Source organism: Amblyraja radiata, chromosome 4 (assembly GCF_010909765.2).
Source record: "Amblyraja radiata isolate CabotCenter1 chromosome 4, sAmbRad1.1.pri, whole genome shotgun sequence".
In the NCBI taxonomy this organism is placed as follows: Eukaryota; Metazoa; Chordata; class Chondrichthyes; order Rajiformes; family Rajidae; genus Amblyraja; species Amblyraja radiata.
The window spans coordinates 64,763,077-64,776,103 of NC_045959.1; the positions used below are offsets into that span (position 1 = coordinate 64,763,077).

Below are 13,027 nucleotides of genomic sequence, written 5' to 3' on the forward strand. Positions count from 1 at the left end.
CATTTTGTTCTAGCCCATCCAGTTCCTGATGCTTTAGGGCAGAGGATGGTCAAGGCTTGCAAACAATCTTATCTGTATCTAGTTTTATGAGATTGTGCACATTGTGCCCTGTGATGCCTGTGGTGCCGCCTTTGAATAGAGTGCCGTATCTAGCTCAGTGTTTAGTTTAGTTTAGTGATATAGCGCGGAAACAGGCACTTTGGCCCACCGGGTCTGCGCCGACCAGCGATCCCTGCATATTAACACTATCCTACACACACTAGGGACAATTTATACATTTACCAAGCTAATTAACCTACAAACCGGTACACCTTTGGAGTGTGGGAGGAAACCGAAGATCTCGGCGAAAACACACGCAGGTCATGGGGAGAACGTACAAACTCCGTATAGACAGCACCCGTAGTCCGGATCGAACCCGGGTCTCCAGCACTGCATTCGCTGTAAGGCAGCAACTCTACCGCTGCGCCACTGTGACCGCTGTAATGCTGATTTTAAAGTGACTGCTGAAATAATTTTGTGTTGGAAGGAATGACAGATGCTGGTTTACACTGAAGATAGACACAAAATGCAGGAGTAACCTCTGGAGAAATTGAATAAGTAATGTTTCGGGTCGAGATCCTTCATGGGACTGAGAGTCAGGGAGGGGGAAACTAAAGGTATCATTAACTTGAGGAAACCAGAGGATATCATTCTTCTAGTCTAACAGTTTGTGTCAGCCTGACCTTCCTCACTTAAGTCAGCTTGTTTTCATAATTAGCTGCAATGCACCTTCCATTGATTAAATCTCCTCAAGGTAAGTCTCCTTTGAAGAAGTTCTCCTCTCTATGACGAGAGTTCTGCAACATCCTCTCTCGCTGCTCATTCATTATTCTTTATCTCTCTACATCATCGTCTATATCTCTCGTTTCCCTTCCCCCTGACTAGTCTGAAGAAGGTACACAAAAATGCTGGAGAAACTCAGCAGATGCAGCAGCATCTATGGAGCGAAGGAAATAGGCGACGTTTCGGGCCGAAACCCTTCTTCAGACTGATGGGGGGTGGGGGGGAGAAGGAAGGAAAAAGGGAGGAGGAGGAGCCCGAGGGCGGGGGGATGGGAGGAGACAGCTCGAGGGTTAAGGAAGGGGAGGAGACAGCAAGGGCTAGCAAAACTGGGAGAATTCAACGTTCATGCCAACCGGACGCAAGCAACCCAGGCGGAATATGAGGTGCTGTTCCTCCAATTTCCGGTGTTGCTCACTCTGGCAATGGAGGAGACCCAGGTCAGAGAGGTCGGATTGGGAATGGGAGGGGGAGTTGAAGTGCTGAGCCACTGGGAGTTCAGGTAGGTTATTGCGGACTGAGCGGAGGTGTTCGGCGAAACGATCGCCCAACCTCCGCTTAGTCTCCCCGATGTAAATCAGCTGACATCTAGAGCAGCGGATGCAGTAGATGAGGTTGGAGGAGATACAGGTGAACCTTTGTCGCACCTGGAACGACTGCTTGGGTCCTTGAATAGAGTCGAGGGGGGAGGTGAAGGGACAGGTGTTGCATTTCTTGCGGTTGCAACGGAAAGTGCCCGGGGAGGGGGTGGTACGGGAGGGAAGGGAAGAATTGACAAGGGAGTTGCGGAGGGAGCGGTCTTTGCGGAAGGCAGACATAGGGGGAGATGGGAAGATGTGGCGAGTGGTGGGGTCACGTTGGAGGTGGCGGAAATGGCGGAGGATTATTTGTTGTATTTGCCGGCTGGTGGGGTGAAAGGTGAGGACTAGGGGGACTCTGCCCTTGTTGCGAGTGCAGGGATGGGGAGGGAGAGCAGTGTTGCGGGGTATGGATGAGACCCTGGTGCGAGTCTCATCTGTGGTGGCGGAGGGGAATCCCCGTTCCCTGAAGAACGAGGACATTTCCGATGCCCTGGTGTGGAACGTCTCATCCTGGGAGCAGATGCGGCGTAGGCGGAGGAATTGGGAGTAGGGGATGGAGTCTTTACAGGGGGCAGGGTGGGAAGACATGTAGTCCAGATAGCCATGTGAGTCAGTTGGTTTGTAGTGTATGTCGGTCAGAAGTCTGTCCCCTGCGATGGAGATGGTGAGGTCAAGGAATGGTAGGGAAGTGTCGGAAATAGTCCAGGTGTATTGGAGTGCCGGATGGAAGTTGGTGGTGAAGTGGATGAAGTCAGTCAGTTGTGTGTGGGTGCAGGGTGTGGCCCCAAAGCAATCGTCAATGTAACGGAGGTAGAGGTCGGGGATGGGGCCCTGGTACGTCTCGAACAAGGATTGTTCAACGTACACGACAAAGAGGCAGGCGTAGCTGGGGGTCATGTGTGTGCCCATAGCTACGCCTTGTGTTTGGAGGAAATGGGAGGAGTCAAACGTGAAGTTGTTGAGGGTGAGGACCAACTCCGCTAGGCGGAGGAGGGTGTCCTCCGCTAGGCGGAGGAGTCTGAAGAAGGGTCGTGACCTGAAATGCCACCCATTCCTTCTCTCCAGAGCCAGAGATGCTGCCTGTCCCGCTGAGTTACTACTGTTTTTTGTGCCTATCTTCTGTTGTGATGCACTGTTCACTCTATGTGCTCTAAATCAGGTCCTCCCCAGGTTACAAACGTATGAGGCATGGACAGCTTGTACATACGAGCAAGCATTTGGGAGACCAGCAGGATGTTTGCTGCAGGCATAGTGTGGTCTCAGCTTGTGGCAACGTCATTGCATCTTGTAGAGTAGAATAGAATAGAATAGTTTCTTTATTGTCATTGTAACATGAACCATGTACAACGAAATTGTAAAATGTCAGCCAGTCAGTGCACCATTCAAACATTTCTTAAAGCTAACGATACATACAAAGTAAAATATTAAAAAAGATAAACAACTAAAATAAATATCATAAAAATAGCACGCTGAATGGTTGAGTTAAATGCCTGGTTTAACTACATGCCTGGTTGGCTTATGTTTTCATTTAAATATATTGCTGGGCAACCACTTTTCTGTCTTGTGAACTGTTCGGAGGAACGGAACCCTAATGTATTCTGGGGAGGACATGTATGTGTAAAATATCACCTGAGTAGGCATTATGGTGCCAATTGTGCTTTCTGTCAGTGGGATCTTGATAAACTTGTTGAAGTAAATGTCTGAAATCAATATTTAAACAGTATCTGGAAATACCAACTCATACTTCAAAGGAGTGGTGTTAATTAAACACCTTTACTTGAAAATCTATTCAGCTTGCTGCTATTACTACTAGATCAGGTCAAGAGAGTTTATTGTCATGTCTCCCAGATAGGACAATGACATTCTTTGAAAGAAGGATAATGAAGGATATATATGGGTAGGAAGGAACTGCAGATGCTGGTCTAAACCAAAGATAGACACAAAATGCTGGAGTGACTCAGCGGGACAGGTAGCATCCTTGGAGAGAAGGAATGGGTGATGTTTCGGGTCAAGACCTTTCTTCAGACTCGTCAGGGGAAAGGGAAATAAGAGATACAGACAGCGATGCAGCTGTTTGCTAGGTGAAAACGGGAACTTAATGCAACTTGAGTGGGGGAGAGATTGAGAGAGAGGGAGTGCAGGGGCTACTTGAAGTTAGAAAAATCAATATTCATACCACTGGGTAGTACGCTGCCCAAGCGAAATATGAGATGCTGTTCCTCCAATTTGCAATTAGCCTCACTCTGACAATGGAGGAGGCCGAGGATAGAAAGGTCTTTGTGGGAATGGGAAGGGGAATTAAAGTGTTTGGCAACCGGGAGATCAGCTAGGTCCAGTGAGGGTGTTCAGCGAAACGATCGCCCAGTCCACGTTTGGACTCTTATACATCGGCGAGAACAAACATAAAGTGGGTGATCATTTCCAGAGACGCTGCCTGTCTCACTGAGTTACTCCAGCATTTTGTGTCTATCTATGGATATATATATATCTAACCGTGGACGCAGCCGTTATGCTTGGAAATCCATTTGGTAGTTTCCGATCATAAGGTCATATGTGATAGGAGTAGATTTAGGCCATTTGGTCCATCAAGTCTACTCTGCCATTCAATCATGGCTGATCTATTAGTTCCTCCTAATCCCATTCTCCTACCTTCACCTCATAACCTCAGACACCTGTGCTGATCAAGAATCTATCTATCTCCATCTTAAAAATATCCACTGATGGCCTCCACAGCCTTCTGTGGCAAATAATTCCATAGATTCACCACCCTCTGACTAAATAAATTTCTCCTTATCTCCATCCTAAAAGAACGTCCTTTAATTCTGAGGCTATGACCTCCAGTCCTAGACTCTCCCTCTAGTGGAAACATCCTCTCCACATCCACTCTATCCAAGCCTTTCACTATTCTGTATGTTTCAATGAGGTCCCCCCTTATTCTTCTAAACTCCAGCGAGTACAGGCCCAGTGCCGACAAACACTCATCATAGGTTAACCTACTCATTCCTGCGATCATTCTTGTAACCTCCTCTGGACCCTCTCCAGAGACAGCACATCCTCCCTCAAATATGGTCCCCAAAATTGCTCACAATATTCCAAATGTGGCCTTACCAGCTCCATATAGAGCATCAGCATTACATCCCTGTTTATGTATACAAGCCCTCATGAAATAAATGCTTTCATTGAGTTCCTTACTACCGATTCGACTGGCAGATTAACTTTTTGGAAATCCTGCACCAGCACTCCCAAGTCCCTTTGCACCATTTCCGATTTCTGGATTCTCTCCCAATTTAGAAAAGTCTACGCCTTTATTCCTACTCCCAAAATGCATCACTCCACTATTTGCTACACTATATTCCACCTGCCACTTCTCTGCCCACTCTCCCAATTCCTTCTGTAGAGTCTCTGCTTTCTCTACACTACCTGCCCTTCCACCTATTTTCGTATCATCCGCAAACTTGGCCACAAAGCCTTCAGTCCCCTCGTCCAAATCATTAATATCCAACGCGAAGAGTAGCGGGCCCAGCACCGAGCCCTGCGGAACTCTGGATATGAGACGCCAGCTGTAGACTGTAGCCATGCAGTAGCTTGTGGTTAATGAAATTCTACAAACATTGTTGGATGCTATTTCCCTTGCCACTCAGTTTCCATGCAGGTTTGAGTGCCTGGTTATGCCTGCACGAAGGCTTTGATTTTTTTTTTTTCTGTCTACTATTCTATTTTGTTTGGCACAATCCGAAAATGCAGGAAAATTGCAATGCATGGATAAGTTCGTTCATGAAACTAAATATTCACCAATAACTAATATCTTGTTTGCCTTCTGATTCCTATTTCAATAGTTGCAGATCTCAGCAGGTTCTAACAGCTTTGAATTGACTTTTCTGCACATCATTATGGGGGATTGTGTTCAGTTTGGACATCATGTTTTAGGAAAGATGTTGTCAAGCTTGAAAGGGTTCAGAGAAGATTTACCAGGATGTTGCCTGGACACGAGGGACTGAGTTATAGAGAGAGGTTAAGCAGGTTTGGGCGTTATTCCTTGGAGCACAGGAGATTGAGAGATGATCTTATAGAGGTGCGTAAGATCATAAGGGGAATAGATAGGGAGAATGCACATGGTCGGCATGGACAGGTTGGGCCGAAGGGCCTGTATCTGTGCTGTATGACTCTATAACAATGACTCCATGGAAGGATAAGAGTGTCAGGATTGTCAAGGAAGACTCTCTCTAACTTCTACAGGTGCACAGTCGAGAGCATACTGACCGGTTGCATCGTGGCTTGGTTCGGCAATTTGAGCGCCCTGGAGAGGAAAAGACTACAAAAAGTAGTAAACACTGCCCAGTCCATCATCGGCTCTGACCTTCCTTCCATCGAGGGGATTTATCGCAGTCGCTACATCAAAAAGGCTGGCAGTATCATCAAAGACCCACACCATCCTGGCTACACACTCATCTCCCTGCTACCTTCAGGCAGAAGGTACAGGAGCCTGAAGTCTGCAACAACCAAGTTCAGGAATAGCTACTTCCCCACAGCCATCAGGCTATTAAACCTGGCTCGGACAAAACTCTGATTATTAATAACCACTTTCTGTTATTTGCACTTTACCAGTTTATTTATTCATGTGTGTATATTTAAATTTAATAAATTTAATTATCCATTTTGGTGGCAAAAACAGGAAAGCAGACTATTATCTAAATGGTGGCCGACTAGGAAAAGGGGAGATGCAGCGAGACCTGGGGGTCATGGTACACCAGTCATTGAAAGTGGGCATGCAGGTGCAGCAGGCAGTGAAGAAAGCGAATGGTATGTTAGCTTTCATAGCAAAAGGATTTGAGTATATGAGCAGGGAGGTTCTACTGCAGTTGTACAGGGTCTTGGTGAGACCACACCTGGAGTATTGCGTACAGTTTTGGTCTCCAAATCTGAGGAAGGACATTATTGCCATAGAGGGAGTGCAGAGAAGGTTCACCAGACTGATTCCTGGGATGTCAGGACTGTCTTATGAAGAAAGACTGGATAGACTTGGTTTATACTCTCTAGAATTTAGGAGATTGAGAGGGGATCTTATAGAAACTTACAAAATTCTTAAGGGATTGGACAGGCTAGATGCAGGAAGATTGCTCCCGATGTTGGGGAAGTCCAGGACAAGGGGTCACAGCTTAAGGGTAAGGGGGAAATCCTTTAAAACCGAGATGAGAAGAACTTTTTTCACACAGAGAGTGGTGAATCTCTGGAACTCCCTGCCACAGAGGGTAGTCGAGGCCAGTTCATTGGCTATATTTAAGAGGGAGTTAGATGTGGCCCTTGTGGCTAAGGGGATCAGAGGGTATGGAGAGAAGGCAGGTACGGGATACTGAGTTGGATGATCAGCCATGATCATATTGAATGGCGGTGCAGGCTCGAAGGGCCGAATGGCCTACTCCTGCACCTAATTTCTATGTTTCTATGTTTCTATATATTTATATCATGGTATATGGACACATTTATCTGTTTTGTAGTAAATGCCTACTATTTTCTGTGTGCTTAAGCAAAGCAAGAATTTCATTGTCCTATACAGGGACACATGACAATAAACTCACTTGAACTTGAACTTGAAGAGAAGCAAGTGAATGATACACATATGTGGCTGGCCATAGCTTAGCCCCAGCAGCCTGATCTTCAAAATAACGAGAAATAATTTTGAAAAAAACGATTCAGGATTTCAAGGTTTGAAATATGAATGCTCTCAAAACAAAATGCATTCCTGACAATGCAGATAGCCTTGCGTTATGAATATAGAACTCTGCCTGTTTGGTGATTCTTATTACATTTAATAGGCTTTAAGGAAACAACCCTGAAGGCAGATGCAAAGAAAATCTTGTGAACTAAGAGTCTTGTAAAAAGAACAAGACTAAAAGAAAAGACAAGAATAAGTAAAAAGACTGTCTTGAACTAAGAGTCTTGTGAAATAAAACATATAATTGGTTAAAATAAACTTTAATACTAGTCTTTATTAAAATTCAATTTCAATATCCAAGCACAGCATAGTATGAAAGTATGCTAATTTTGCATTTATAGTATACTGTGCGTGGTTTTTATTAATGATAATAATAAAATTGTGAGATGCATTTTCAAATATAATGTGTTTTTCATGATTCTAAGATATTTCAATGTTTCATAATCATTGATACTGAAACATCAAATATTGTCATGTTAGTGGGATCACCTCAACTCAACTCGCAAAGCCTCACCAACAATGGGACAAAGTACCAACAAATTTGATTTTATCTTCAGTGGTTTTGGGAGAGGAATTAATGTTGGATAGAATATTGGAAGCGATCCCATGATCTTGTCAATTCATATGGAAGGATCTTTTATGTCTCTCTGCAAGATATTGAGGTATTGATTAATACCTCAATCAAAAGGGATTAATTTCAATGTATGGAACAACCTCAGTATTGCTATAACGTACAGTATCTCAATCTCAGTATTGCACTTAAGCATTGAAATGTAGCATAAATACCCAGTCTCAGATGTAGGAACAACGAGAAATCATTTTGTCGGCTGAGAGTAATTTCGTATAGTACTTTTATACTAAACTAGACTAAGTGGGACCCATTGGGTCCCAGCATCACATGGGAGGGCTGGTCCCCCAGCGCAATATTCCACCTCTCCACAAATTCCAATATTGGTGGCCAGTGGGGGGAGGGGCTTTCTGGAGCGCTGAAGGGACTAGTTTTCAGATGGCTAGTATGGACATTGTGGGCCAAATGGATTCTTGGGTTGGCCACTCAGTCACTCAAGCCTGTTGTGCTGGCAGCTCACTCACTCACAGCTGATGGCCTCTGACATACTCGAAGGAATGCAAAACAATCAAAGATTTTTCAAGATTGACCATGCATTTAAACAACACCACCTCCCATTTTTATTATAAACAGAATGCTTTTTTGTAGTTAAGACTCAGCCTGTGAAAAAACAAAAATCCATTTTAAGCTCTGGTAAAAAATATTCATAATTAGTATATCTACTGATTTTGATTTTAATAATTAAATATACAAGTTAGGGTGCACTATGAATGCTTACTGTTTTAAAGGTGGATTTCTAATGAGCTGTGATACATTTGAAGAATTGCGATAACTTTACCTTATTGTCTTGATCATGCTAAGACCCATTTCAACACAGCAGTGTGCATGGTCTTGCCGTGGCTCAGGGAGTCCAGATACACAATAATAGCAGTCGCCCAGGATCTTAATTCTAAGACAGTGATGCTCCTAAAACATGATCAAAATATTTCAATTAATATACTGTCTTCTGTAGGATGGAACCTTTTGCATGTCTATTTCAACAAAATATTTGCTGCTTTACACATACAATATAATTTTGCTATTTGCTGGAACTAGGGTGAGCTAAATAAATTGGAATCAAAATTGGCTTGGTGGAAGAAGTCAGAGAATGGTGGAGGAGGATCGTTTTCTCAATTGAAAGCATGCCACCTGCGATGTGGTAGAGGGATCTGTGCTGGGTCTAATGTCGCTTGTCATTATATTAAGGGTTTGGATGATAATAGAGTTAACGTAGAGTTAGTAAATTTGCAGATGACACCAAACCTGGTGGTATAGTGGACAATGAGGAGAGCTGTGTAAGTTTACATAAAGATCAACAAGTGTGGAGGGCTAAGGAATGGCAGATGGAATTTAATTCTGACAAGTGTGAGGTTCTGCATTTTGGTAAGTCAAACCAGGGCAGGAATTATAGTAAATGGCAGGGCCTTGAAGAGTGTTGTTGGACAAAGTGACCAAGGGGTACAGGTACACAGTTCTCTGAAAATGACAACACAGATTGATATAGTATCGAAGAAACATTTGGCATGACTGCCATTCTTGGTAATGGTTGAATACAGGAAATGGGATGTCATGCTACAGCTGTACAAGACGCTGGTGAGACCACATGTGGAGTATTGCGTACAGTTCTCGTCACCTTGCTATAATAAGGCTGTCATTCATCTGGAAAAAGTACAGGAAAGATTAATCATGATGTTATGAGGACTCAAGAGGAGTCTAGGCTAGGACATTTTTTCCTACTTTAGTCAGACGGTGCTGAATCTGTGGAAGTAATTGCCACAGATGGCTGAGGGGGCCAAACCAATGGATATTTTTACGGCAGAGATTGACAAATTCTTGATTCGTAAGGGTGTCAGGGGTTATGGGGGTCAGAGCTCCTGACTCTCAGTCTGAGGAAGGGTCTCGACCTGAATCGTCACCTATTCCTGCTCTCTAGAAATGCTGTCTGACCCGCTGAGTTACTCTGGCTTTTTGTGTCTATCTTTGCTTTAAAAAATATGTCCTTGTGTTTTTCTCCCATTCAGCAATGCTAAAAGCTAATCCGTAGCTGCAGTATCGTCAGCAATTTACTATCTGAAGTGCTGCTACCGCTCCTAATGCCACAGAGCAAGACCAGGAAGATGTCACCAGTGGATGTTAAGGTCAGGGTGGTCATCAATCTCACTGCCTCTGTTCACATCTATAATATGTTGCAGTTTTCAGCTCACTGTTGTGTGATGGAGATCACAGAGACTATTTGCTCCAAGACTGTGGCGTTCATTTAATTCTGCATAAGCAAGGAACAGCCGGCACTGTGAGCATGTGTATTTATGAGACATTGGGCTTTATGATGGTGCAGTGTGACATTGATTGCACTCATGATGCTTTGAGGGCACCATATCTGAATTATGAGATTTGGGCAATTTCACTCGCTCCCTGGCTGCAGCTAAGGCTACCAAAACACGATGAGCACTGCCGAGAATTGGTCATGAAACATTCATTCATTACTAGTCTGTTCCACTCTTCATTTATGACCTACCACACCATAGCATAGCAGAGATAGGGCAGGCAATAGCGATTCTCCCTGCCACCTGATTTTTAATTCCATTGTGCAAAAGAACAATTAGCATAAAATGGCTGGAATGCTGCGGCTCACAAACCAATGGGGCAAACAATTGTTATAGAGTCATAGAGTCACAGAGCACAGAAACAGGCCTTTCGGCTCAAGTCTTTGAAGCTGACCAGGATGCGCCATCAAAGTTTTTTTAGTTTAGTTTATTGTCACCTGTATTTAGCCCATATTCTTCTAAACCATTCCTATCCATGTATCTGTCCAAGTATCTTTAAAATACCGTTAACTCAACTACCTCCTCTGGCAGCTCATTCCATGTACCTCCAACCTCTGAGTGAAGGAGTTGCCCCTCAGGTTCATGTTAAATTTTGCCTCTCTCATCCTAAACACATGTGGTCTTGTTTTTGATTCCCCGACCCTGGGTAAAAGACTCCTGAAACAAGACTCCCAATACCTGAACTGCTCTGCAGATGCCTTGCATTGTGCAACAGCGTGGAAATCAATATTCCTCATGGTCGATTTTTTGCTGCACTACCCTCTTCTCTTGCCAGGGGTTGCAGTATGAGAAGAAGGGGATAAAGATGGATAATAGGAATGGGGGGAGGAGAAAGGTGCCATATTCCTTACTGGACCATCCAAAGTCCAACACATGAGACTTAGACTTCAATGAGCACAAAACAAACTGCTGGAGGAACTCAGCAGCTCACACAGCATCTGTGGAGTGAAATAGACTGGCGACATCTTGGGTCGGTCCTGAAACGTCGTCTGTCTATTTCCCTCCACAGATGCTGCCTGACCTGCTGAGTTCCTCCAGCCATTTGTTTTGTGCTCATTGAAATCTTGTTTCTCCTCTAGATTCCAGCATCTGCAGTCTCTTGTGTTTCCATTTTAACGAGTACAGTTCCAGTTCATTATGCTACAGTACTTGTAGTTCAGGTTGCCTCTTATCATGAGCGGCACCTCAGCAACTACATCAGCATAATGACAAAAGTATCCAATCATGATAAAACCATGGGAACATTAACCAGTTGCCCATATTGAAGTTCTCAGTACCAGCCCATCACATGTGTGAGCCTGTATTACTCTCAATGGCAGCAGCGTAGGCTATGGGAAACCACTGCCTTTCATTGGGAATAATTGGAGATGGCATTGGAAGATGACTTAAGAAATTCTGGGCTGAGAGAAGCAAGTTTTGGCCTCCATCTTGTGATCATGTAGGGCAGTAATCAGGGCTCACTGATTATCATGTGTCATCAAGGGCGCTGAAAATAAATTGCAGTGATGACAGTAAATATGCTGTCACCTTGACAGAGAAGAGCAGATTTGTGCTTCACAAAGCCACTGCCTCTTCCCCAGGACGATGCCTCAACAATTAGAGTCATGGAGTCATAGAGTGATACAGTGTGAAAACAGGCCCTTCGGCCCAACTGCCCACACTGGCCAACATGTCCCAGCTACACTAGTCCGGCCTGCCTGTGTTTGGCCCATATCCCTCCAAACTTGTCCTGTCCATGTACCTGTCTAACTGTTTCTTAAACGTTGGGATAGTCCCAGCCTCAACTACCTCCTCTGGCAGCTTGTTCCATACACCCACCATCCTTTGTGTGAAAAAGGTACACCTCAGATTCTTATTAAATCTTTTCTCCTTCACCTTGAACCTTTGTCCTCTGGTCCTCGATTCCCCCACTCTGGGCACGAGACTGTGCATCTACCCGAATTATTCCTTTCGTGATTTCATACACATCATAAGAATACTAGTCATCAGCTGGAGGACAGATTCTTGTGGAGTGCTGTGCTGCGTTACCCTGTGTCTCTGAATCTGGGTATGCACAGGCATCATGGTGGCATCATGGTGGCAGCCTGAGCTTCCTCTCTCCTACTCAACTGTGAATTGATCGTATTGAATTGAAAGGTGAGAAACTGCCTTCGGGCACCGCGGGAGTTTGGGCCGACATCATTGAGATGAGTCAACGACACCTTTCAAAATCTATGCAGATACTTGCAGGAGGTATGAGGTGAAGGCTGCCTCACTTCACAAGTTCATAAGCTCATAGGATGTAGGAGCAAATTAGGCCATTCAGCCCATGCTGACCAAGATGCTTCAGCTAAGCTAGTCCCTTTGGTCCAACTCGCCCACGCCGACCAAGATGCCTAATTTAAGCCACACCTATTTGTCCATATCACTCCGAACCTTTCCTATCCATGTACCAGTTCAAATGCATTTTAAATGCTGTTACAGTACCTGCCTCAACCTTAGAACCTGGACAGCTTGCACGAAAGAAGTTCATTAGTGATAAAGCAGAATTAGGCCATTCGGCCCATCAAGGCTACTCCGCCATTCAAACATGGCTGATATATCGTTCCCTCAACCCCATTCTCCAGCCTTCCCCCCCCATAACCCCTGACACCTTTACTGATCAAGAATATGTCGATCTGTGCTCTAAAAATATCTGTGCAATTGGCCTCTACAGCCAATGAATTCCACAGATTCACCACCATTTACCAACCTCTTGTTATGTGCAGGAATTGAAGCAGGCCTGCCAGTGCACCAAGATTTTCTTTGTACAGGGTCACCTGCCTTTACCTGCTGGCTCTTTTGGCAGTTCTCGAGAGGCTGGCCCCTATGCTGCCCTTTCCCCTGCAGGACAATTATGCCCATAATTCACCATTCGCAGATTAACCCAGCGTACAATGAGACATAGGAGAGTTGTGGTCTATTCCTGAATTTTATGCATTCTCGGGAGGTGAATACTGGTGAG

General features: G+C 44.6%; 1 protein-coding gene across 2 annotated transcripts in view; it reads right to left on the reverse strand.

Annotated features, from left to right (window-relative positions):
• The window catches only part of adcy8 (adenylate cyclase 8), a 116,992-nt gene that overhangs the window by 64,718 nt on the left and 39,247 nt on the right, over positions 1-13,027 (reverse strand). For both annotated transcript variants that reach the window (XM_033019659.1, XM_033019660.1), the window contains exon 5: positions 8,520-8,647. In XM_033019659.1, the coding sequence (XP_032875550.1) occupies positions 8,520-8,647 (128 nt within the window). The remainder of the gene's footprint in view (positions 1-8,519; positions 8,648-13,027) is intronic.